Genomic DNA, 27,894 nt, shown 5'->3' with positions numbered 1-27,894 from the left:
GCCCGGGATTCCACCTACCTGTTGACCTTTCCTACAATGTCCTCTGCTAACAGGGGAAGCTGAGCCAATTGGATTACCCTCAGCTCCCGAAGACTGAGGGATCTCAAAACCTCCTCCATGCTTCAACTGTCCTGCGCCAAGGATTGGAGGCACTGAGCTCCCTACCTGGCCTAGCTGGTGCCTGGAACCACCAACCTCCAGGGTTGTGTTGCCGGCAGCATGCTTTGTCACAGATGATCCACTACATACCACCACTGCATGTTGTGAGAGGCTAGAGGACTCTCCCTCAGCCACCTCTCGAAGATTTGACACACCAGCGACCACCTGGACCGAAGGGAACACGTTCACGGTCCCTTTAGACTTTGAGCCTAGGAAACTATTCCCTGAGTTGCCACCCTGGAGCCCAACTCGACACTGACGTCTGGGCTCTGCCGTTCCCCCTTCCATGGGAACCACTAAAGAAATGGAATAGTGACCCCGACTCCCTTGCCACCAAGGGACCGGAACCACTACCAACATCAACTGAAGTGCCCTTCTCCCAGCCCCTGCCTTGCCCCCTAAACACGAGGACCCCAAGAAAGAATCTGTGATGGAAAAGCAGAACTCTAGCCTGAACCCTTCACGAGCTATACCACGGACCCTCTGGTCTGCAGCCATCCTGGCCCACTTCCTCTGAAACGAGGCCAGTCGACCCCCTATGGGCATGGCAGAGTGGGCCAAGACCCTATCATTGCGCAGGGCATGGGGATTGAGGTTGAGCCAGTTGAGAAGAAGATGGATTAGCCGGCCAAAAGGACTGCCTCTGTGAAAATCTGGACCTGGAACTGAAGGAAGCATTATATGAACTCCGAGTAGAAGAAAACTTAGCAAAAAAAACATTAAAAAGGGGGACAAATCTTTCTTCAGGTATATTAGTGATAGAAAAAGAAACATGGATGGAATAGTACGCCTCAGAAAACCTGAAGGGAATTATGCAGAATCGAACACAGATAAAGCCAAACTATTAAATGAGTACTTCTGCTCAGTTTTCACCTGCGAGCCGCCAGGGTCTTGCCCACAGTTACAGGAGAAGCATAACTCGGGAGATCCGTTTCTGAACCACGAGTTTACACCCAATGACATATATGGCAAACTATCGAAACTCAAGGTGAACAAAGCCATAGGACCGGATAATCTGCACCCGAGGATGCTCAGAGAGCTGTGCGACGTCATAACGGAACCGTTAGCCGTATTCTTCAATCTCTCTCTAAGTACGGGAAAAGCCCCTTTGGACTGGAAAACAGCTAACGTCGTTCCTCTGCACAAAAAGGGTTGCAAGGCTGAAGCTGCAAATTACAGACCGGTGAGTCTCACTTCGATTGCGAGTATGCTTATGGAAACACTAATCAAACGCAAATTAGACACGATCCTTGATGAGGAGAAGCTACGCGACCCCCACCAACACGGTTTCACCAAGGGTAGGTCATGCCAATCCAATCTTATCAGCTTCTTTGACTGGGTAACTAGGAAGCTGGACCTGGGAGAGTCCCTAGACGTCGTGTACTTGAACTTCAGTAAAGCTTTTGACAGCTCCCCCACCGTAGATTACTGAGCAAGATGAAATCAATGGGATTAGGTGAAACACTAACTGCATGGGTCAGCGACTGGCTAAGTGGGAGACTTCAGAGGGTGTTGGTTAACGGTACCCTCTCTAAAACGTCGAGGGTGACCAGTGGAGAGCCGCAGGGATCAGTCTTGGGTCTGATCCTTTTCAACATATTCATAGGAGACATGACTCAGGGGCTTCAAGGTAAAATAGCATTATTCGCCGACGATGTCAAATTATGTAACTCTGTGAGTGGCATTGCAAGTAATAATGATTTGTCCGAAAGCATGAAGCAAGACCTGCTTTTACTGGAACACTGGTCCACGACCTGGCAGCTGGGCTTCAACGTGAAAAAATGCAAGGTTATGCACCTTGGTAACAATAATCCATGTAGGACATACTCACTGAATGGTGAAACCTTGACCAGGACTGCAGAAGAGCGTGATTTGGGGGTGATCATTAGTGAAAACATGAAATCAGCCAATCAAGTGGAGAAGGCTTCATCCAAGGCATCCAAATGCTGGGTTGTATCCGTAGAAGCTTTGTTAGCCGGAAGCCTGAGGTCATTATGCCATTGTACAGAAGCATGGTGAGACCTCATCTGGAGTACTGTGTGCAATTCTGGAGGCCACACTACCGTAAGAATATGCTGAGAGTTGAGTCGGTTCAGCGAATGGCCACCAAGATGATCCTGGGGCTCAAGGATTTCTCGTACGAAGACAGGCTGCACAAGTTGCGGCTATACTCTCTTGAAGAACGTAGGGAGAGGGGAGATATGACGACGTTTTCCTTCTAAAAGGACCCTCATCCACAAGGGGACATCTGCTGAAAATCAGGGGGGGGGGGGATTTCATGGGGATACCAGGAAGTACTTCTTCACTGAAAGAGTGGTGGACCATTGGAACGAGCTCCCGGAACAGGTGATCGTAGCCAGCAGCATACAAGATTTTAAGAATAAATGGGATGCCCACGTCGGATCCCTCCGAGGGTAGCATAGAGGAGGGCAGCTTGGGGAGGATTGATAGAGTGTAGCTTGGGGGAGGGTTGTTAGAGTAGGCAGACTTGATGGGCTATGGCCCTTTTCTGCCATCATTTTCTATGTTTCTATGAAGCCTTATTCGCCAATTTTTCTGGTCTATACTGCCTGGTATTTCTAAAACGTGGCCTATATGCAGGAGACCTACTCGAACTCCTTGGCCTGTCCTCTGGTAGTTTCTGAGACTTAGAGCCAAAATCCTTCACCAATTTATCCAAGTCCTCCCCAAATAACCAATGGCCCTTATAAGGGAGCCTGACTAAATGCAACTTAGAGGCCGCATCAGCTGCCCAATGCTGAAGTCATAATTGCCGCTTGGCCACTACCAACAGAGACATCTGTTTTGCTGATGTTTGAACGACATCATATAAGGCATCCGCCAGATATGCCAGCCCTGACTTTACATCTGGAATATCCGGAGGTAAAGCCTCCCCTGACTTGACTAGCCCATCTGTAATCTGCTGGACCCAATGGAGACAAGCTCGTGTTGCATAAGAACTGCACACGGCCACCTGTAGAGTCAGGGCTGCCACGTCAAAGGATGACTCAAGGTCAACTCGAGGATACTTAAGTGCCACTCCCCCTTCTACTGGCAAAGTGGCCTTCTTAGTAAGTGCCGCTACTAGAGCGTCTGCCTTTGGAAGCTTGAACATGTCCAGCTCCCCCTGAGACACTGGATATAATTGTCCCATAGCCTTGGCTACCCTAAGACTAGCTTCCGGCGTGGCCTACTGTGCCGAAATTAATTTCTGCATAGCCTCATGCACCGGAAAGGCTTTAGGAGGCTGCCTAGTACTAGCCATAAGGAGATTGGCCGTGACAGATACCCCCAAGTCACAATTAGAAATGTGAAGGCATTCTAACGCTTTAGAAATAAATGCTGGCAATTCCTGCAGCACGGAGGGGAGGGATCATCCCCCTCTGACCCAACATACTCTTCCATTTCAAAATCCTGTCCGTCAGGATCCCCCCGGGAACCAAAACGAGCAAAAGAAAGCTCAGGGCTGGAAGCCTGTCCTTCTGCCTCATCAGGATCTACTCTGCGCCACTTAGCCCTCTGCTGATCCACCTAAACCCAATCTGAGGCAGGGTCTGCGAATCCTGGGCCAAGCTACCCCATGAACTTTCGCCCCTTCCATCCGAGTTTGTCCTTTGCAATAAGCATGCCTTATGAAGCAAAAGAACGAACTCCGGGGAGAATGGCAGAGAGCCTGATTGGACTAACTCCTGAACTGCATCTCCCCAACCCCCAGCTTAAAACCACTCCAATGCCCTTCTGCCTCCGAGGAGGCTTGGTCCTGTGGCGGCGCTGCTAATGCAGCTTTAATATCCAAAACTGCATCAACCACACTGTGCATCAGTGGGTCCTCCAGCACTGACAATGCCGTTTCCGTGTCTCCCGGACAAGCAGCTGAACATATGCCCGCTGGCGTTCTCCACTTCCCACAGCGGCCCCACCCCCCAGATACTAACAAGCGCACCGCAGTGTACACACTACTTAACACTGTAATGCCCAAGTACTCAAGTGTAACCCGGAGGATATGCTGTACTGCCAAACACAAGCCTGTGCTTGCAAAACCTGGCTCGAGGTTTTTTTTTGGGTTTTTTTAATGGTAAAGAAGAACTCAGAACTTCCTCCAATAAGAGCAAACTGATGGTCACGAGGGGATCCATCCAAGATATACTCCTGCAAATCTGTTCTCTATCTCCACCTGCTGGTAGATGTGTGCTATCCCACTAGTATCTGGATTCATCTGCTGCCGGCGCTAAGGAATTTTTGTTTGCAATCCTTTTTGTCAAGATGTTTTGGTGCTGACCTTAAATCAATTTACCATTTTGACAGGATGTGATGTGGTCTTTAGGTAATGAGATCTAATGCCTGTTCTCTAATCACTGCTGCAAAAATCATAACTTTGAGCCAAAGAAATTATAAAATGCAAAAACCCTATCACTCTTTTCTTCCTTTTTATCTCTCTCTGTGAAATATTCATGGATCTGTCAGTGAATTAACAACCAAATTACTTTTAAGTAGGACAGTAGACTTCACGATATGCAATAGATTTTCACAGCTTGCTGATTTAAGTATTTGGTCTTAAGAGATCAAAAGGTCTGCCTATCCCAACTATTATAACATGATTCAACTGTATGACTTGTCTATAGTTGCCAAATTATTTTAAACACAGTCCAGTCAATATTCAGCCTTAGCAATCAGCAGGTTTTTAAATGCTGCCTGCTGAGGCCAAAATTAAACCCCGATATTCAATGCTAGGACATGCCAGGCACTAGCACGGAATATCAGTGGGTGGCCAGAATATGTCAGGTCACTGGCCCTTATGTGAGCCTCAGCCAACATTCATCTGGGACCCACATAAGACACTTATGCAGGTGCCAGTCCTCCTTCTATGATCATTTTAACCATGAAGCCTCTAGAAGCAGGAGAAAGTGGAATTCACTCTTGCCTCTAATGCCCTGCTGGACCACTAGGAAATTCAAGTAGGCCCAGGGGAGACTATTCTGGCTGGGGGAAGGGGGAGGTGGTTTGGGAAATATTAAACTATGTGCTGGTCTGTACTGGAAGTTATGCAGGAGTCAGCTGATATTCAGGGCCATTACCAGCACAGCTATCCAGGCAAAGTTAAGACAGCTTTTCATGTGATCCTACATGCCCTATTAGCTACAGGGGTGCTGGCACCTGCATAACTTCCGACTCCATCCCCTGTAACACCCCTAACCTGCCCAGTTGGGACATGGTCATTGAGAGATGACATTCAGCAGAACTGTCGGGTTAAGTATCGTTGAATATTGGTGGCAGAACACAAGTGATTTAAATGGGCAGAAGCCTCACCTCTCCACTTAAATAACTTTGAATCAACCCAATACTTTAATGTCAAAAGTTGATGTGAACATGTTCACATTACCATAATAAAATAATCTTGAATGAATATGTTCTATTGTAATTTCTGTCACTCATCATCATACGATCAATTTCTCACTGAGACAATCAACAAATCATAGAAATCTAGAAAAGAACACTGGAAAATTCAAGAAAGGGATAAAAACTACTTCAACTGAAATTATGAAGTTGACAGAGAGGAAACTAGAACTTTCAGGGATGCATGTAAAGAGATTATGTTTAGTTGAAATGGCCATCCTCCTTAAGAGGTGTGTAAAAAAAAAAAATAGTGTATAGAGTATTTAGCTGCAACAGTAAACCTAGTACTACATGTGTATATAAGTAGGATGATGGATTATGGAATAAACATGCCGGTATTAATAACTCTGTATTGTAATACCACCACAGAGCTCCGTGTATTTCAGTATAGAGCCCATGTATTGTAAAATCTCGCAGCTCCTTAGGTAACATCTCTTCAGAAGCTAATGCATCATAACACCTTTACAGAAGGTATTGTAGTGCCTTTGCAGAGGCTCATGCAGACCGCTCTGAATTGACTCCCCAGTTATTAGCAGCAGTATAGAAACTCTCAATAAACAATCCTCTATAATAAAACCCTAAGCGCGCATGCGCACTTACAACACTATGATCCCTGCCTCCGTGATTTGTGCCTCCGTGGCCGTGATCCATTTGCGCCGCAAGCAGCGGTTTCAGCGGCAGTTTGTAGCTGGCCTTAACGGAAAAACAAAACAAAACAATGCCGGCCTACACGAAAAAAATAAAACGCTGCCCATGGAGACGAACAGGATGGGAAGGACCGCAGCACGCAGTCACGCAATCAACTCTAACTCATTATCCCTCCCTCCTCCTCTTCACACTGGTGTCCCAGACTCCCTCTTCTCCATCACCCGCCCCCGTCCATTTTGGGGAAAGGGAGGGGGAAATCAAGCACCCTGGAGCAGGAGGACAGGGAGTGTGGAGCGTTGGAGATAGCTCCACTTAAGGCGGCACTGCAGGCACCCCGGCAACGGGAAGAGGAGGAGAGGGCCCGATGATCCGGATGATAGGGAGAGACCACTGGAATTTGGAACAAATGGTGCTGCTGGACAGGGAGAAGGTGAAAGGATAATGGCTACTGTTGGACAGGTGGAGCAGGGAAGGGGTGCTATTGAACAGGGGGAGGTAAAAGTTAGGGAGAAGCGCTACTGCTGGACAGGGGGAGCATGGAAGAGGTGCTTCTGGACAGGGGGGAGGTAAAACCAATGGAGAAGGGCTACTGAACAGGGGAGCAGTGAAGGGGTACTGCTAGACAGGGGGGAGAGATAAAAGTAAGGGAAAAGACCTACTGCTAGACAGTGGGAGCAGAGAAGGGGGGGTGTTGCTGGACAGGGGGGAGAAAAAAGTAAGGAAGAAGGGCTGCTAGCACCCGTTAATATAAAGGGCTAAAAAACTAGTAAATAATAATTTAAAGTCATGACTGTGTTTGAAGAAGCAAAAACATCTACCTATAAGAGCAATTCTATAACTTGGCATGTACACTTGCATACCAGTTATGCATATTAGAGGTGCAAAAATTGGCAGTTACAAACATAAATGCATTAGGCATAATCGAAACAGAAATACGTCTAAAAACTGGCCTAAATCGGCACTTGAACAATCAGTAAGACAAGTTGTCCAAGAGCCAATAATCAAACCAGGTTTTAGACGTATCTAAAAACGACCTAGGCCTTTTCAGTGCTGCTGTACAACCAGAGCTAAAAGGGGTGTTTTAGGAGGAGTGGTGAGGGCAGGATTTGGGCGGGACGTGGGCTGATCTAAACTTAGTCGTACTGCAAATATAACCGAAAGTTTAACAAGGCTGCCTGGACGGAACTTGTATGTTGTGACTTAGGCCATGAAAAACCAGGTCTAAGTGCCAAAAAAGGTATCCAAAGTGACCAGATAAGCACTGCAGACACAAAGTACAGACCCACACACACTGTGCTCCAGTGATCACTGTACCCACCCCCCAACACCATCAAACTTGGAATAAAAACGTACATACCTGCCTCCAGAACATCAGCACCTGGCATAGCAAAGCCTAGTAGAGCAACACAGAGGTGGCTTAAGTAGTGTGGGGGGTGGGCTAATGAACCATAGAGAGAAGGACCAAGGCTCCTAAGCCACTCTAACCACTAATTTATGGTGAAACATGTGCACCCCCCAAACCCTACTGTACTGCTATATAGGTGCCATAGTGTACTTAAGCACATCCATTTGCGTCTGCCATTGACCCTGTATATGTGGTTGTGCCTAAAATTTAAGCAAGGCAATTCGTGTTTACACAAGTATTCTATAATGGCATTTTGGTGCTCAGCATTCATATGGCTAAACATAGGCACCAAGTTACAGAATTGCCCTCTATAGCTCTAGCAGCACAATTGGAAGCAGCATAATCACTATTCCTAAGCAAACTGGCCTTCACATATGTTGCCCGATCACAAACCTTTGACTGCAAAATTATTCTCACTTTTTAAATGAATAAAGTCAGTACATAACATCTTGACTGGCTCAAGAATTCCTTTAGTTCCTTTCAAGTCAAACTGATTTACATGCACAGCCATTCTGCTTACTGCTGCTCCTGTTCTTTTAAGATTTAGCAAATCATTATTCAAATATAGCACACTCCATTGTAAATTCTAGTGATAGGCTGGGAACTTACCACTGTCTAATCGTAACAGCAGTACATCTTGGAGCCTCCTGTTCAGGTCTCTGAGCTCTTTAACCTCTGACACGAGAGTCCCATACTCTTTGAGTTTTTTGGCTTGCTGTACCAGTTGCCTTCGTGTTCTTTCAAGTTCTTGTTGGATATGTCTCATTTCTTCCTGCTGCTGCTGGTAACTTCTCAGCAACTCCTCATACTCAACCCGAGGAACTACTGGATCATTTGCATTGTCAACCATGTTCATATTTTCTGAAGTCTCCATAAAGGCTTCTTCAGAACTGCAGTTCGTATTCTGACTCCTCCCATTTTGTTTTTCTAGCCGTGCAACAACTGCTTCAATGCTTTTATGAGTACCCTCATGCTGTTTTCTGCCATCTTGTCTCTGTTGATGACAATAATGAATATTTTTAAGTGTAATAATTTACTGTATTTATTACAAGACTTGTCTTTCTTTATTAAATCAAGCAGAACAAAAGAAAAATAAACAAGGCTAAAATAAAGCAACCACAAAGAAAACCATAACATTTCTCAGAAACATTAAAAAATAAAACAATACTCCATTCTCAAAACTATACTGGAGTTCAGGTCAAATCTTAAAACAAATATAACAATTCCACAATTCTATTGCCATTTCTCTGTGGACCATGGAACTACAAAATAACCATAAATTTCAGATTACATGGGAAAACATTTCAGTTCTAATTTTTATAAACAATGATAAAATGTATTTGGTCCGTGTGTCTGTAAGAGTAACAGGTTATAGGGCTCTATGTTACAGAACACAGATTGATAATTTGGGGGGCCAGTTGGCAAAAGAATACAACATCTTTGAGGGTGATATGATGAAGTGGCTAGCAAAATTCCTGCATCCTCTGGTCTCAGCCTCTGCCTGAAACCGAAGTCCAACCATCTGTGATATTATATATAGTGAGATCTATACAGCTTGGCTACAAATATTGAGACACGACAGAAGTTGGTGGTCTCTGCTATAGAGTCCTGAACAGCAACCATTGCGCTGACCTTTAAAATATCAACTAAAATAAAACATGCCCTAAACCAAAAACCCATGGAACAAAAGAGAACAATTAAACAATTCAGCACAACTAACAGACAAAATAATAGCAAAGATAAGTTCTAATTAATACAAAACAGTTGGTCTTGCATTCTTTGGCACTGAAGTACTTGACTGCTAATAACCATAAAAGCTAAAAAGAAAAAAAACATGTCAGTACCTTACTGTGTCTAAGTTCCATTTCTTCTTCCTCATCGTCTTTAAATTCCCCCGTGTCTTCTAAGGGATTGACAGAAAGTTTGGGAATTTTAATTTTTTTCTGTATCACACTGTTTTCAAGATCTGTTTTGTCTTCTAAAATATATATTGAAGAAAAATAGAAACATAAATAAAAACAAAGCATTTGTTAAATTGGTTAACGTGCTTGGAATTAGAAAATAATATTGCACGTTTTAGGCGAGACCAGTTTTTTGGGGAGGTTTTTGAGGAGACGGATAAAATGTGCTTCAGCCTTCTAGAATGTACATTTGTCAAGTTCATTCAGATCAATTGCTTTAAACCTATTTTCACACAGGCAACAATTACACTTCCAATTTCATTTTTGGTGCCGAATAAGGGGATGCCTTCAGCCCATGACAGAGAGCTCCTGTCTCTGAGATGGACACACTCTTGCTCACACAGCTCCCTTACTTGGATCCCACCCCACACTCATGCCAGTCTCAAAGCATTTGCTGATTAGTCACTTTCACCAGCCCCTTTTGGTAGCACTATTAGGTCAGCCCAAGTGCCAACGTCTGCAAGCAGAATTTGGAGAGGAACAAATGAAAAAGTATGCAAGAGAGCAATATGACAAACTAAAGAAGGTAAATGACAAGAATCACCTATGGCAGTGATGTAAAACTATTTAGATAACATGGGGGGCAACCAAGTTTTTTTTAAGAGGCAGTGACGACTTCTCTCCTTCCCTTAACAATTTTGTATTTGCTTATTATGTTCAGTTTTTAATTTTGGGATATTTTTATATGGGGCAGTAGGATGTTTTATTTGTTTTGCTGTCTTCACTTGTGCACAGGTACAGGTTGGGTTATAGTGGTGAGGTCTCCAAATTGGATCACAGCTTTGACACATCCACCCTGGCTCGATCATAGCAATGATTCATCCATTAGAGCTAACAACAGATGCCAATTTTTAAGATCTCAGATAAACCGACATTCTGTATATGAATAAATTTGAACTAACTGATCCTAACCTGAGGAAAAAAGATTAAGGATGAAATGAGACTCAGATCTGAGGTAAAAAAAGAAATTGGGCATATAAGGAAAAACAGAACAGATATCAAGGAAGATATATAAAGTCAAAGGAAGAGTGGATTCTTTGCAGACTGTAATACACATAAGTGAGCCAATATAAGCACTATCGAAGGATATTGTAGCACTGTAACTTACTGAGGTCATACAGCAATTTTCTTTAGACATACTGGTAATCATTTTTAGTATACTGTATTTCATTTGTTATACTTTTAGCTTACAGAATAAAGAAGGCAGTCTTTATAATGGATTTGTGAAGGGCAATTCTGTAACTGGGTGCCAGTATGTACACACCCCTCACATGCGCAAAATTACAGAATACTAGCACCTGGGGGAAAATTTATTAAAGTATGGTAAAAGGTTCTCTTTTAGCATACCTTGATTCATCTCAGGAATCACCAATCTGCAGTCATATCTACACTGCAGCTTATTGACTCCACAGGTAAAAGAGTAACTGTGTTTTCCAATAAATTAACAAAATATTTTGGTTATAAAAAATCCACATTAGGCCAACATTTCTACTATGACTATTAAACTCTTTTACCTTAATAAGTGGTCCTTTTCCTAAAATGTTAAGCAGTTCATAAGAGAACTAGTGCATACTAATTGCTGAATGGACTGATTATGCAAAATGGGCAGGGACTGTGCCTTATATCTAATGCATGATATAACATCATGCATTGAATCATAGGCGTCAGATTCTGGAGAAGGGTGATGAAGGATGGAAGAGAGAGATGCTAGTTCACAAAATGGAAGGGAAGGAGAGGAGAGAAATGCCAGACTGCAGGAAGGAGAGGAAAGCGATGCCAGACCGCAGAGAGGAGAGAGATGCCAGACTGTGGAAAGGAGAGGAGAGAGATGTTAAACCATAGGAAGAGGGAGGGAAGGAGAGAGAGAGATGCCATATCATGGTAGAGGATAGAGATTCCAGGCTATGGAAAGGAGAGGAGAAAGATGCCAGACCATAGGAGAGGGGGGAAGGAGGAAGACAGAGATGTCTGACCACAGGAGAGGAAGAGAGAGGGAGGAGATGGTGCACAGCAATGGATGTGACAGGGAAGAAATATGAAGAAATGCTTCTTATGTATAGATGGGAATAGGGGAGAAGAAAGAGGGAGGAGATGGTACACATGAATAGATGGGAAGACATGGAAAAGTAGATAAATTTTGAGAGAAAGTAGAAAAATGGACGAAAGTTGAATGTTAAAAGTTAATGCTAAAGAGGATGTAGGGCAGAGAGTGAAGAAGGAGAGAAAAACAGCAAATGGATAAGGTGGCCCTGGATACAGAGTTAAGAGCACAGACAGAATGAAGTGCAGCTAGAGACTGGGAAAAGAAGGTTAGAAAAATAAAATCACCAGACAGCAAAGGTAGGGGAAATGATTTTATTTTGAATTTAGCAATTGAAATGTGTGAGTTTTGAGAATTTACATACGCTGTCTATATTTTGCACTGTTTAGGAAGAAATGTATTTGTTTCTACTTCAAATGTATTGAATGCAATTCAAATGTATTTGAATGTATTGAATGTATTCAATTTGAATACAATTTGAATTTGAATACAATTTGAATACAATTTGAATTTGAATACAATTTGAATACAATTGAATGTATTCAATGTATTGAATGTATTCAAATGTATTGAATGCAGAATCTTGCATCTTAGAGTTTTGTTTGCATATATGAGTACTTTTAGTTTTTGGTCCCATATTTGCATAGGGGTTATCTGTGTTTTGCATGTGTGACCAAGGCCAGGTGTTCTGGTAGGAATGAATGTTGAGAAGCATACAGTGTGCTTTTGTAGTTAATCTTTATGTGTTGTTAATAAGATTATATTGTGTTTATATATGAAAAATGAATGGAAAAAATGGTATTACAATTAGTACTATTATGGGCAGGGCCCCCCAAACAATAACGTGTTCCGCTGCCTATGGACTGAATTATTAATGCAGCATACAAGGGATAATTCTATAACATAGATGCTAACATTTTCACAACCATTATACCCATATTTCTCATAGAATAATGGCATATAGACATGTAGGTGTGCACAGTTAAATGCCAAGATTTTGCCTAAGTGCAGTTCTGCAAATACCGCTTAACTTACATGGTGGGGTATCTGCAAGGAGGGGTGTGTACATGGGCAGAGCTACCATACACAAAACTTACAGAATACTGCAAAGTAAGTGCCCAGATAGACTATTATTCTATAAGTCAGGGCTACTCAAATGGCAGACCGTAGTCCGGACCCCAGAACCCTCTCAAGTGGACCATTAAGTGCCCAATTTGCACACCATCAGTGTCACTCCACTGGTTCAAATGAAGAGATTCAAGCAGTGGTCAGTGTGTGGGACCTTTCTAGCCACATGTGAGCTAAAACATCTACAGCACTGAGGAAACGGAAGTTTGTGTCTTAAGAGATGAAATGCTGTAGATGCATCAGTGTGCATGCAGCCAAAAAGGTCCCGCTCTGCCTGCTGAGGATACCTGTATAACTTAAGTTGATCTGGTGCAAACAGCAGCGGCAGTAGAGGAGGGAGCGACACTGGCACTGGCTTTCCCCTGTGAAATCAGCTAGCCAGCTGCTGCAGGACAGGAAGATCTGGAGAAGAGCTAAAGGAGGGATGGAGAGAGGGGAGGAGTTGTGAGTGACTGGCAGGGAAATGTGACCTAGAGGAAAGATGTATAGTCACCGGAGTGGTAGATACATGCAATAGTCTCCCAGTAGAAGTGGTGGACTGTGTCTGAATTTGTGGGAAAGGCACGTGGGATCTCTTAAGGAGGGGATAGTGGAAGCTGCGGATAGGCAGACTGGATGGGCCATTTGGCTTTTATCTGTCATCATGTATCTATGTTTCTATTTGGGGGTGGGGTGGGGAGTAAAAGGATAAAGAGAAGGAATGTTAGACAGGAGGGAATGGGAAAGTTTCTGAACATAGGGACAGAGAAGAAAGGGCATGCTTGGAGTGGGATTCTGGCCAGGAAGTGTGTGTATGGGGTGGGGGAGGGGGGGAGGAGGAGTTGCTAGACACAAGGGAAGGGGTGGTGAAATATTCTGGAGACAGGGAAGCATTGCACACAGAGAGGGGGTGCTAGATGAAGAAAGGAATGGGTAAAGATTCCAGACATAGGAAGTTACAGACCATAGGAGATACTAGGCATGAAGATATGGGGAAGATTCTAGGCAGGGTCATAAAGGTGAGCAAAAAAACAGAAGCTAGACAAAGGAGAGGATAAGGGCAAGGACACAGAAGGGAGATGGATGATGGAGATCTGGGAAATTACAGACCGGTAAGCCTGACTTCAGTACTGGGCAAAATGGTGGAAACAATTATAAAAAATAAAATTGTGGAATACGTAGACAAACATGATTTAATGAGGCAGAGTCAGCATGGGTTCAGCCAAGGGAGATCTTATCTCACCAATTTGCTTGACTTCTTTGAAGTTGTGAATATACATGTGGATAAAGGTGAGCCGGTTGATATATAGTGTATCTAGATTTTCAGAAAGCTTTTGACAAAGTTCCTCATGAGAGGCTCCTGAGAAAATGGGATAGGTGGCAAACTTCAGTTGTGGATTAGGAATTGGTTATCGGATAGAAAACAGAGTGTAGGGTTAAATGGTCATTCTTCTCAATGGAGGAGAGTAAACAGTGGAGAGCCGCAGAGATCTGTACCGGGACCGGTGCTATTTGACTTATTTATAAACGATCTGAAAATTGGAACGAGTGAGGTGATTAAATTTACAGATGACACTAAACTGTTCAAAGCTGTTAAAACATGTGCAGATTGTGAAACATTGCAGGCAGACCTTAGGAAATTGGAAGACTGGGCGTCCAAGTGGAGATGAAATTTAGGGCCTCTTTTACAAAGCCGCGCGCAACAGCCCCGAAGCCCTTTAAATCTCTATGGGCTTCGGGGCCGTTACCGCAGCAGCCTGTGCTAAATGGCTTCGTAAAAGAGGCCCTTAATGTGGACAAATGCAAAGTGATACATATTGTGAAGAATAACCCACATCACAGTTATTGGATGCTAGGGACCACCTAGAGGATTAGTGCCCAAGAAAAGGATCTGGGACCATTGTAGACAATACGATGAAACCTTCCGCCCAATGTGCGGCATCGGTGGCCAAAACAGCAAACAAGATGCTAGGAATTATTAAAAAAGGGATGGTTAACAAGACTAAAGATATTATAATGCCTCTGTATTGCTCCATGATGCGACCTCACCTAGAGTATTGCATTCAATTCTAGTCTCCCTATCTCAAGAAAGATATAGCGGCATTAGAAAAGGTTCAAAGAAGAGCGACCAAGATGATAAAGGAGATGGAACTCTTCTCATATGAGGAAAGGCTAAAAACAGGGCTCTTCAGCTTGGAAAATAGAAGGCTGAGGGGAGATATGATTGAAGTCTACCAAATCCTGAGTGGAGTATAACGGGTACAAATGGATCGATTTTTCACTCTGTCAAAAATTACAAAGACTAGGGGACACTCAATGAAATTGCAGGGAAATACTTTTAAAACCAATAGGAAGAAATATTTTTTTCACTTAGAGAATATTTAAGCTCTGGAATGCGTTGCCAGAGGATATGGTAAAAGCAGATAGCATAGCTGGTTTTAAGAAAGGTTTGGAATTCTTGGAGGAAAAGTCCATAGTCTGTTACTAAGATTTGGGGGAAGCCTCTTATTGCCCTGGATTGGTAGCATAGAATGTTGCTACTCTTTAGTACTAGTGACCTGGATTGGCCAACATGAGAATGGGCTACTGGGTTGATGGACCATTGGTCTGACCCAGTAAGAATATTCTTATGTTATGTTTTTATGACATGGAGAGAAAAGCAATGCTAAATGGACAGGAGAAACTGAAAAAGAGTCAAGAGAAGACAGAAGAATACAGAAACCAGAGACATACAATTTAATTAGAAAACTTAAAAAAAAAAAAACCACAACAAAAGAACTGGACATGTGGCAGGTAAAAAGAATTATTTTATTTTTTATTTAGTGGTCCCCAAAGCCTGTTAACAGGCTTTGCCTTCAGCTTCAGGCAGATTTGGGGCTCTCTCTAGCCTGGGGGCCCAGAGCAATTGCCCTGGTTGGAAGGGGTGCTGTATTCTGGGAGTAACTGGTAGTAAAATAGGCGTATCACTTGTGTTTAAGAAAAAGATATACTAATTTATTATTCATTTATGAATATGTCATCTTTTGAGAAACGTGCATCCTCCCCCTACCCCATTACTGTGGGAGTAATAGTGCTCTATAACAGTTGCACATATGGTACTTTGCAAACTCCAGGTTTCATACAGCTGAAATTTCTGGACCTCGGCTCAAATAATTTGACTAGACCTGCGATAAGGAAACATAGGTACTTACATTATTTTATACAACAGGTTTCTACCAGGTGCCCTTTTATACAACTATCTTACAATGTAGAACATTGTATGCTACATCAATAAGTAGCATTAAGGTCTGTGCTGGGACTGCTGCTTTTTAACATATTTATCAATGATCTAGAGCTTGGAATAACTAGTGAGATAATTAAATTTGCTGATGACACAAAGTTGTTCAAAGTGAAAAATTGCAAGAGAACCTTGTAAGACTGGGCATCAAAATGGCAGATGACATTTAATGTGAGCAAGTGCAAAGTGATGCATACGGAAAGAGGAACCCGAACTATAGCTATGTGATGCTGGGATCTGTGTTAGGAGTCACTGCCTAGGAAAAGGATCTAGGTGTCATTGTTGAGGATGCGTTCAAACCCTCAGCTCAATGTGCGGTGGTGATTAAGAGAGCAAATAGAATGTTAGGAATTATCAGGAAAGGAATGGAAAATAAAGATGAAAATTTTATAATGCCCTTGTATTGCTCTATGACAGTGGATCACAAACTGTGTGCCTCCTGAGATTTCTGGTGTGCCGTGACAAACTGGCGAGGAGGAGAGTTGTCTACGCTGGCTGCCTGCCTACAGGATGTGCCTCTCACAGCGAGAGGCACGTCCTGTAGAAGTCAGCCGGCACAGCTGACTCTCCTCCTGGCCAGCATCTCTCCTCTTCTCCCCGCACCTCCCGGACCCCTGTAATGGCGGGGCTGCGACCAGACGGGCCTCCGCGCATGCACGAATGTTGACGCAATGCCATATTTTTTTTGATGGTTATATCTTCAGCTTCACTTGACTTTAAAAGCTCATATTGCAAATCTTGGAAGTACCTCATGGTACATGTCTGCTGGTAAAGTTGTACCCTCAGCTGACTTACCTACCAGCAGCAGTATGGAGCCAAACTTTGCCAAAAATTTTTGTTTGTGAATTTTTTTGCCTACTTTGCTGACCTATAGATATGGAAGCACATTCGCAAAAGATTTCAAACTTGGCACAGAAACTTGCCACAACGTGTTATACCAAACTGCAAAATTTCAGACTCGTAGGTAGTTTCTTTCTGCCACAGTGCTTAAGCAAAGTTGGCATTTTAGATCACATGAGGCTTGGGAGTAGATCGATTTTGTTCAACCACCCCTAGCTCCTGACCAAATTGAGATAGATCCCAAAAATTTTGCAGAGTTTCATTTGAGACCCTAGACAACACCCCTATAAAATTTGGTTGGATTTCAAGGGGGTCGAGCGTGGGCGGTTTTCAGTATTGGTCCACTTGACATGGAATGATCCTATAGCAAAATTAGAAAAGGTACAGAGAACGGCGACAAAAATGATAGAAGGGATGGGATGACTTCCCTATGAGAAAAGGCTAAAGCGGTTAGGGCTCTTCAGCTTGGCGAAGAGATGGATCAGGGGTGATATGAGTGGAGTGGAAAGGGTAATGAAAATCGCATGTTTATTCTTTCCAAAAATACTAGGGCTAGGGGGCATGCGATGAAGCTACTAAGTAGTAGATTTAAAACAAACCTAAGAAAATATTTTTTCACACAAACGGCTTCTTTTACAAAGCTGCGCTAGTGGCTGCCCCGCGGCAACAGCCCTGAAGCCCTTTAAATCTCTATGGGCTTCGGGGCCATTAGCGCAGCTTTGTAAAAGAGGTAAAAGTGTAATTAAACTCTGGAATTCATTGCTGGAGAATATGGTGAAATCAGTTAGATTAGCAGGGTTTAAAAAAAGGTTTAGATAATTTCCTAAAAGAGAAGAGATGGCTTGGGGAAATCCACTGCTTATTCCTATCCTGTTTTACTACTTGGGATCTAGCTATGTACTTGGGACTAGGACAGTGCTAAGTGTACTTTCTCTACATGGGAAGATGTTGGGAATGTTGCAACAGTTAAAGCAAGGCTTTGCACTCACTGCAAATTAATTTTGACGCTTACCACATGCTAACTACAAAACTCTATTGTAATGTAGTAAAAGATGCCCCCGATCTTCAATAGTACCAATTTCAAATTCTTTCAGAAATGATGCATCACCTTCTCGCCCTTCATCTATATTATTCTGATTCTCATTCAAGGTCTGGAACAGTAGTCAAGAAGTTCATTTAATCTGTCATTTTAACAGGCCCTGCTTTACAACCTTGTCCTGGGTGTTGGAATCACTAATGAGCTCAAAAAATTAAATGCTTCATCTGTGCTTTTAGGTGTTTCTAAGAGAGAAAAAGGTTATTACTCATTAAGCCCTGATACAATGAGGTAAAAGTATCCTGAGTGAAATATATACAAAAAATTTAAATGATCAACCATATGTCTTCAGAATATATATGATTTTTCACCCAAACAATAAATACTATCTTCATGCATGTGTGTATGTGTTTGTATTAGCCTGTTTTCATGATTAATTCCCAGAACTACTATGTCTGTACATATGCAGGTGTTATCTTAAAGGCTGCTGTCCCATGAATCCTCTTGAAAGGATCTGTATAGTTAGAAAATCACTGTTAACATAAGAAACACACATTTTAAATACCCCTTCAGTACCATCTTACTTTTCATAAATAAGTAAATTTATGGACAAAAAACAATAAATACCTATTCTTTGTGATCCTGAGCAGTAAAGCAAACAAAGAGTCTAGGGGTTAAGGCTGACTGATGTGTTTGGTTTCAGGATATAGTCCTGTGTACTTTCCCACATTGACTTTTATTTTCTGAAAATTAGCATCTCTGCAGGACCTCTGAATAGTTAGTGTTGACAGTGTAGAAATGGGCAGCAAAGGTAAATCACAGTTTAATGAGGAGTGCAGCACTCATTAGAAATGCATTACTCAGATGATTACAATTAATTTGGAGGCAGACAGCAATGGATCTGTTATAGGCGAATGGCCACAGGATAGAAAACGACCATAGAGGACCAGAAGGGAGGAAGAAAGAAGCTGAAATGAAACAGAAATTTCTCTTAGTTTAAACTGACTCCATAGGAATGTGTTAACTGTCATGTCAAAATCTTTACTGCACATTTTGTAAGACAAATTAGCCCTGAAGGATGTGAAGGATTTAAACCAGAATTCCATAATTGAGATGCAGATTTTTGAATGGGCTCCTTTTACAAAGGTGCGTTAGGGCCTTAACGCGCGGAATAGCAGGCGCCTCATGAGCAGGCGGTAGTTTTTTGGGTAGCGGGTGCTATAGCGCGCGCTAATCCGGTACGTGCACTAAAAATGCTAGAGCACCTTTGTAAAAGGAGCCCTATAACTAACCAAGGATAATAAAAGGAACAAAATTTGCAGAGTTCAGTTTTCAATTTCAAGAACACTGCTGGATCAAAAAGTTTTATAACAGGTATTTTCTATACACATGATTTAAAAAAGCACACAGGTGGGTGACGTCATCTAAAGGCACTAGAATGAACTGCTCTTTCCACTAAATTCTGAGTTCTGAAAGTTCTGCACATGTGTGTCAGTGGTGTAGCTAGGAATGAATGAGCCTAGGATTGAAAAATAAAGATGGACTCTCATAACAGCATCTCTTTCAAGGTAATCAGGATCACTGGGGAGTAGAAGGAGGGAGAACCCCTCCAGAGCTACAGAAAAACAAACCCTTCAAAAAGCATTCCAGACATATATAGAAATCCTGTCCTAATCGAAATAGAAAACAGAAATGTAAGATACCAGAAATGCACATTTCCCAAAGCTGACATATTACAATTAATAAATTCAGAAAAGAATACTTTTTTCTAGCTCGTTGTCTGAGCATTGCTTTAGTTCCACTGTCTTTCCTGCTTTTCTCAGGGGGGAGAGGGGGGGTCTGAACTCTCTTCCAGTCTCCTGTTCTTTTAACATTTAGAACATAAGAAATGCCCGCACCGGATCAGACCGTGGGTCCATCTAGTCCGGTGGTCCACATCCACGGAGGCTCTTCACTCTATGTCCACCATCCATTTTCCCTCTGTGTCCCTTATCTGTTCTGTCCAGAATCTCCCTTCCTGAAGTTCAGCATCTGCTATTTGTGTCCCTATCCTACCCCTATATTCAGCCTTGTGTTCCTATTTTATCTGTCCAGTATCTCCTCTATGCTTCTTCCATGCCCAGCATCTTTTCTCTGTGTTCCTGTCCTGTCTCGTGTCCAGTTTCTCCATCTTTCTTCCCTTCTTTCTGCACTCTCCCACTCCACTCAAGGGTCAACAACTTTCCCTCTCTTACGGTGACCCTCTGACCCCTATGGTCTGGCATCTCTCTCTCCCTTGTTCCAGCACCTCTCCTTTCTTTCCACTTCCCCCAGATGCAGCATTTCTTCCCATCCTCCCTTTTGGTCTGGGTCTGTCTCTCTTTCCTCTTTCCTCCACTTCCCCCAGGTCTACCATCTCTCTCCCTTCAACTCCCTGGTGTAGCCTCTTGTCCCCTCTCCTCAGGCCCAGCATCTCTGTTTGATGTCCCTCACCAGGCTAGCACAAAACCAATTTCATTTTAGATCCACAATCCATCAAGTCGCTAGGACTCGAGCGCGAGTCGATGGGACCTAACAACATATTTTAAAACAAATTGGCGAAAATATTTTTTCACTAAATAAACAGTTAAGCTCTGGAACTTGCTGCTGGATGATGTGATAAAAGCGGTTAGTACAGCTGGATATAAAAATGTTTTGGATAAATTCCTGGAAGAAAAGTTCATAAATTGTTTCTAAGGTAGACCTGGGAGCCTTGCAACTTTTTGAGATCCTGTCAGGTACTTGTGACCTGGATTAGCCACTGCTGGGAACCTGATGCAAGGCAAGATAGACCTTTAGTCTGGCCCAGTACAGCAATATGTTCCTAAGTAAGCACCAAATTTAGACCCACAGCACAGGTGATTTCTTTAATGGAGGCTTTACATGAAGCAGGCTGTACAAGTTACTAGATGCAATTTTGAAGCAGGAAAGTTATCCACTGGAAAGTGATAAACCAACAGTGCATGAAAGTGCACCCTAATTAAAGAAGTTTGAAAAACCATGACAATATCAGCGGTACAGATATTGTGGAAGAGTTGGAAGAGGACATGTTATAGCATCATATCCATCAGCAAAGCATAAGCTTGAAAAGATGGCCTTCCTGTTAAATTATTATTTCTGGGAAATGGAACAACTTGCAAGCAGATACTATAGAAATGCCAAGTTCTCAAGAAGAAGGAACTAGTTCTGTCAAGGCCAATGAGAATCATAGTGCTTCAGCTTTGCTGGGATTTGGGCAGAACTCTCAATACCAAAGGAACCTGAGGGCAAGTATAGAGGAGCAACCATGTCCTTGGAATTGCAAGGGATCTGGAACAAGCTATGGGTGTGGAGGAGCAAGGGGGGCGAAGAAGAATGGAACAATAGCAAGGAAGCTTTGCATTCTCTTCAGCAGCAAAAAAAGGACAATCTGAGGCATTCTCCACTCCTGAAAAGAGGAAACTCAGAAGAATTATATCCAGGAACTAATTTGTCAGGAAGAACTCTGCTGAGTTTTTCAGTTAGTTCATTCTGGTGCTTGGGTATGTAAGTGGTCTCTATCTGGACGTGGCTGTCTAGAGCAAATCCCCAGATTCTGGCTACTTCTCAGGCAAAGCAGAGATCCTGCAATTCCTTGCTTGTGCTTATAAAATATTTCCAGTTGATTGTTTGAATAAGTACAGAGAAACTATAAAGGAACATTGCTGAGCAAAGAACACTGCCCTGTGTTCCAGGTTCAAGATGAATTCCTCTGTAGACAGGACTAACATGTTTTTATTGTGCAAAAAAAAAAAGCCCACTGCAAGGATAGATTGCTGGGTCCACTATTACAACATGAGGTAAAGCCGATAAATTGGGTAATGCATGGAGTAGGAAGTTGGGAGTATTGATCCCATTGTAACTTAAGATTCCACTGAGGAGACTGTATTTTCAAATGGGCTAAGGGAACAGCATAAGCAGCCATGGTCATGCACATTAGCATCTATATGTATGAAGGGTCATTCCACGTCAAGTGGATCAATTTTGAAAATTACCATTGCTAAACCTCCTCCAAATTGAATAAAATTTTGTGTGGACATTCGCTAGGATCTCAAACTAAATCATGCAGACATTTTCAGCTGGATCTCTATTGGTTCAAGACTTACAGGCAGTAGAATGAAGGTCACTTTTAGAGTGCCACGCAACGTATAATGCAAAACAGCTACTTTGCATAGATGCTGCAGCCCAACAAAACTTATCAGGGGAATGAAATTTTTGGGGATTAGTACAACCCCTGATATTACGTTTCTGTGCAAAGTTTGGAATCTACATGAGCTTGCCTCCCTTTTTATGGACCAGCAAAATGTTACAATAAGAAATTTAAGGCCTACTTTGATTCCTCATTGCTCCAGTAGTCGTGGTCCATGCTATACGTCCAGGATTTGCACTAGGAGTTACAGTCAACTGGAAACAAAGATATCCCCCCCCCCCTTTTACAAAACCATAGCGCGTTTTTTAGCATTGGCCATGGCGGTAACAGCTCTGACGCGCATAGAATTCCTATGAGCGTCGGAGCTGTTACTGCCATGGCCGGTGTAAAAACTGCACTACAATTTTGTAAAAGGGAGGGGATAATGACATAAAGATGGGATGTCATTTTTTATGCAAATTTTCACCATTTCTTGGATGCAAGTATCTCTCTATTGTGTAGTTTTTAATCTTTTTTTTTTTTTTTTGTCATTTGAAAGAGCATCTTTTTGCTGCATAAGCCACCCTGTTTCATCTTGAACCCAGCCTTGCTTTGGTCACAATTAAGGTCCCAAAAACATGCATCATCGCATGCACAGATACACTATGTTATAAAGAGTCATCTTTGGAGCCCTATTGTGTAACACGCAAATGAGCTAGAGGTGAGACATTTTACAATGCAACTAAGTCTGTTGTGCTTACCATGCATAAAGAAGAGTGACTGTCTCCTCCAGACCAATTAAGGCCTATGAGTTTGACCAAGCCACTAAAAGCCAATCATCAAGTATGGCAATGGCAATACTAAATTCTCTTGTTTGTGAAGATGTGCAGCTGCAACCACAAGGCATACTGAGAATATGTTGGGGTCCAAAGGGAGCCTACGGGGAGGATTTTGTACTGGAAGTAGATAAATTGAAAGGTACTTCATGTAAGAAGGAATATGTATGTATGTATGCATCGTTGAGATTCAGGGTCCACATCCAATCTCCTTTTTTGAACAAAAAATTGATACAATGTATAGTCTTTCTGATTTTCTAAGACCTCAGAGATTCAGTATAAGAAGCAACTGAAGGGTTTATTTCCAAAACCCACTACTGTAAGTTCATATTAGTTTTATTGGACTTAGAGGAAATAAAGCTTTTCAATTGTCCTGTCTTCTTTGCTATGAGGACATATTCTGAGTAGAAAATTTGATTCCTCCCTGTGACAGAATACGTGCAATGGCTTTGACCTGGAGAAGGTGGTCTAAAAAAGCAACAGGGCAGTGGATCCTCAAGATTCAATGTGGTAAAAAAAAGAAGCAGATTAGATGGAAAAGTCCTTTCAACAGATAATTATTGAAACTACACTTAAAATAGACAGTAGCCTGACACAGCCACGTTTTACCCCTTCCAAGGTGCCAATTTGAATATTATTCCTGATAGAATTCTGCACAACGCAGAATTCTGCACCTGGGCAGAATTCTGTCCAGACCTTCCTTCTCCCATGGCTGGATCATCTTCAATATGCCTGTGTCTTGCTCCTGCTCAACAACCCCTCCCCTGCGCAGATATGTCCCCTATCTGATTGACACCCCCCCTCCCCCTCAGTGGGGATCAGCATCTCTTACCCATACCCTCCCAAAGTAGCAACAGTAGCGGTAGTTAGCCGACAGAGGCAACACTATGAACAAGCTGCTTGTGGTTGGCCCCGCCAGGGTCTTTCCTCTGCAGCGTCACTTCCTGGTAGGGCTGGCCGCAAGCAGCATGTTACAGCTGCTTTGGGAGGGCACGGGTAAGAGATGCTGAGCCACATGGGGAGTGGGTGGATTAGAGGCCAGACCCACATGGGGGAAGAGGGAGGGAGTTGTCACATCACAATCAAGATGGCAGCTGGATCCATACCAGGGGGAATGTCAGTTGGTTAGAGATCAAGAAAGGGCAGAGCCGCAGAAAGGCAGAGCTGCAGGAAGGGAGGGGCGAAAAAGGAACATGGATGCTGGAGCCGCAATGAGGGGATAGAAGGGGTGAGAGAAAGTGACCCAGATTAGAAAAGGAGGGGGGAGGGAAGTGAGAAAGAGATGCATGGCTATGGAGAGAGGGAGAGAGAGATGCCAGACCACAGGGAATAGGGTAAGGATTCAGGGTGCGAGTGAGAGAGGTAGTTAGCTGGGGTGAGGGGACATGGATGCTGGACCTACAAGTGGGGGTGATGGGATGATAGAGAGAGGAAGAGAGAGTGACCCAGACCAGAAAGGGAGGTGGGAGGGAAAGAAGAGATGCTTGGCCATGGAGAGAGGGAGAGATGCCAGACCATAGGAACAGGGAAGGGACTCAGGGTGCAAGCAAGAGAAGTGGTTGGGTTGGGGGGGAATATGGATACTGGACCGCAAGTGAGGGTAGGGGGATGGTAGAGAGGAAGAGAGTGATCCAGACCAGAAAGGGGGTAGGAAGGGAGAAAGAGATTCTTAGCCAGTGTACAGAGGGAGAGAGAGAGAGATGTCAGACCATAGGGGCCAAGGAGGGGATTCAGAATGCAAGTGTGAGAGAGGTGGGATTTGGAGGAAGACAGAACTGCAGTTGAGTGAAAGGAAAGGAGAAGGCTGGAACTCGAGAAAGGAAGAGGAAGAAGGAATTTCAGGATGGGGGAATTCTATATAAAACACTACAAATAAACTTTGCAGAATTTTGAAATATTGTGCACAGAATTTTCAGTATTTTTGTGCAGAATTCCACCAGACTAGAACATATAAATCCTGTTTTCCTAATGCAACTTTATTAGCAAAACGCTAGCTGCCATCAATTGGACCAAGCTTTTTAAGCATTTTTCTGAACATTTTGAATATTCAAATAAGTAAAGCTTTTTCCATAAAATAATTTTTAAAGAAAGGATTCTTTTGATTTTCTTTTTGACATGTTTAAATATTTGTGCTGAATTACAATACACTTTGATAAGTCTTTTGGTAAGGTTTTTTATGGGCCAATGAGGTGTTCTACCCTATTATAGTTTGAAGGTGGTGTTCTTCAAACTGAGATCTGAGGTTTTTTCCTTTCCTAATTTACTCCTTTTTTACAAAACCGCAATAGCGGTTTTTAATGAAGGCCGGCATGCTGAATGCTCTGCACTGCTCCCAAACTCCTATAAGCGTTGGGAGCAACACAGAGCATTCAGCGTGCCGGCCTGCGCTAAAAACCCTTATCACGGCTTTGTAAAAAGAGGGGTTAATTAATTAAATCATCTATATATTGAAATTATTAGCCCCCCATCCCCTTTTTTTACTAAGCTTTTGTAGAGGTTTCTACCATGGCCCGAAGCACTAAAAGCTCTGACGTTGCTCCAACGCTCATAGAATTCTATGTGCGCTGGAGCATTTAGTGCCCCGGGCCACAGTAGAAACCTCTACCGCAGCTTAGTAAAAGAAGGCCTAAATTTGTTTGCATGCTTTGCTGTGAAGACTGAAAGAACCTAAGAGTTTGGAGTGTGGAGTCGGTCCAGAGGGTTGCTGTAAAGTTCATTAGTGGACATTATCATAAATCGTATGGGGACAGAGAACTTAATACGTATACTCTAGAGCAGTGATTCCCAACCCTGTCCTGGAGGAACACCAGGCCAATTGGGTTTTCAGGCTAGCCCTAATGAATATGCATGAAGCAAATTTGCATGCCTATCACTTCCATCATATGCAAATCTCTCTCATGCATATTCATTAGGGCTAGCCTGAAAACCCGATTGGCCTGGTGTTCCTCCAGGACAGGGTTGGGAACCACTGCTCTAGAGCAGTGGTATTCAACCCAATCCTCAGGGATCACCTGGCCAGTCGGGTTTTCAAAGTCTCTGTCATCCATATTAATTGTGGATATCCTGAAAACCCAACTGGCCAGGTGGTCCCTGAGGACTGGGTTGAATACCACTGCTCTAGAGCAGGGGTGTCAAAGTCCCTCCTCGAGAGCTGTAATCCAGTCGGGTTTTCAGAATTTCCCCAATGAATATGCATGAGATCTATTAGCAGTGCATGCAAATAGATCTCATGCATATTCATTGGGGGAATCCTGAAAACCCGACTGGATTGCGGCCTTCGAGGAGGGACTTTGACACCCATGCTCTAGAGCAGGGGTGTCAAAGTCGATCCTCGAGGGCCGCAATCCAGTCGGGTTTTCAAGATTTCCCCAATGAATATGCATGAGATCTATGTGCATGCACTGCTTTCAATGCATATTCATTGGGGAAATTCTGAAAACCCGACTGGATTGCGGCCCTCGAGGACTGACTTCAACACCTGTGCTCTAGAGGAAAGTTGGGAGAAAGGGGATATGATAAAACTGTTTAAATATCTTCATGGCATTAATGTACCAGAGGTGAGTCTTTTTCAAATTAAGAAAAATTCCAGAAGAAAATGACATAGGATGAAGTTAAGAGGTGATAGGTTCAGGAGTAATGTAAGAAAATATTTGTTTACAGAAAGAGTGGTAGATGCATGAAATGGTCTCCCAGTAGAGATAGGGGAGAAGAAGACTATATCTGAATTCAAGATGGCATGGGACAGGCATGTGGGATCTCTTAGGGAGAAGATAAGATAATGGATGGTGGGGAAGGGCAGATTGGATGAGCCATCATGTTTCTATGTTTCTTCCCAATCCTGAAAACCAGATAACAGTATAGTTTCATTTTATTCATTATGGCATCTGTAAACTCATTTGCTCACTAAGGGACTGATGCATAAAGCTACCACAAGGCTAAAACAGTTAAAGTTACTGGCCAAGCAATACAGAAAAGGTTTCATTGTGAATGTTAAGTTGCACAGAAACCGTGACCGCACACATATTAATGTGGTCATTGCAAATTCCATAGCAGACTGTCCCCAACCAATGCATTCTAGGGTGCACTGCATGGAGCTGGGCGCTGCTAATTTGATGGTGGGGCAGGAGGCAGCAGGTGAGCATTACTCCTGCCTCATTTTAAGGTACTTGATCTGCTGAGTGAGAGATTGGGAAGGGTCCCAGTAGACAGTGCATGCGCTGAGTGGGGGGGGGGGGGCAGTCTGCCATATAAGGGAATTTTTTCTCATTTTACAGCAGAGTGAACTCACTCAGCGCATGCCAGGATGAACTATATGGAATCAGGAATCACCATTTTTAAAGACAGCATCGCTCCTGCCTGATTTATGGTACAGGATCTGGGGAAACTAGGCAGCTAGAATTGTGGTTTTGTCAGGCTGGGTTGGAAGGGGTCAGTTTGGGGATAGAGAGGGGGGCCAGAGAACTATTTTTCTATATCAGGGAGGGGGAGGAGAGTGGAGCCACTAGACATCCAGGGACTAAGGGCTAGATTCACGAACCTGCCCAATCGAGACCGATCCGTGCCCGATCTGGGCAGGTCCGATGGATTCCCCAAACTATAATATGCAGATGGAGGTGATCGAAGGAACGTCCCCATCTGCCTGCCCAGATCGCTCTATAGCTGGACCTCCAGGCCTGGCAGATATTTTTTTTTTAAACTTTTTTGGAGCCCGTAATTTTAACCCGCTTAAGCTCATGGGTTAAAACCATGGGCTTGCACTGCAGGAAAGGGTGGGAGAGTCGGGGCAAGCAGGTGATCCAGGGCAGCGGGAAAATAGGGGCTGCAGGAGATCGGGGCTGACAGGGCAGAGAGCAGGGCAGTTGGAAAGGGCTTGAGCGACTGGTCCTCAGCAGTCACTTGTTTGTGATTGGCCAGGCCAGTCGGTGTTGCAGGGTTTTGGTTTGTGAATCGCCGTTGCCCTTGTTTGCATGCGCGGATCGTAGGATGGTCGGAAGACAGGTAAGTGAATTGGGCGGAGAGAAATCA

At 43.3% G+C, this 27,894-nt stretch overlaps 1 protein-coding gene across 9 annotated transcripts in view; it reads right to left on the bottom strand.

The window, feature by feature from the left end:
• BEND5 (BEN domain containing 5) overlaps positions 1-27,894 on the bottom strand; it is a 1,015,515-nt gene that overhangs the window by 69,689 nt on the left and 917,932 nt on the right. For 6 of the 9 annotated variants that reach the window (XM_033915518.1, XM_033915519.1, XM_033915515.1 and 3 more), the window contains 2 exons: positions 9,451-9,509; positions 8,216-8,600 (listed from right to left, as the gene is read on the bottom strand). In XM_033915518.1, coding sequence (XP_033771409.1) covers positions 8,216-8,600; positions 9,451-9,509 — 444 coding nt within the window. Of the gene's footprint in view, positions 1-8,215; positions 8,601-9,450; positions 9,585-18,495; positions 18,515-27,894 lie in introns of those variants that run through there. The other 3 variants (XM_033915524.1, XM_033915521.1, XM_033915520.1) reach the window with 3 other exon arrangements.

Source organism: Geotrypetes seraphini, chromosome 12 (genome assembly GCF_902459505.1).
Source record: "Geotrypetes seraphini chromosome 12, aGeoSer1.1, whole genome shotgun sequence".
In the NCBI taxonomy this organism is placed as follows: domain Eukaryota; kingdom Metazoa; phylum Chordata; class Amphibia; order Gymnophiona; family Dermophiidae; genus Geotrypetes; species Geotrypetes seraphini.
Note: the sequence above shows the minus strand (reverse complement) of the source record. Positions and strands in the feature narration are given on the sequence as shown.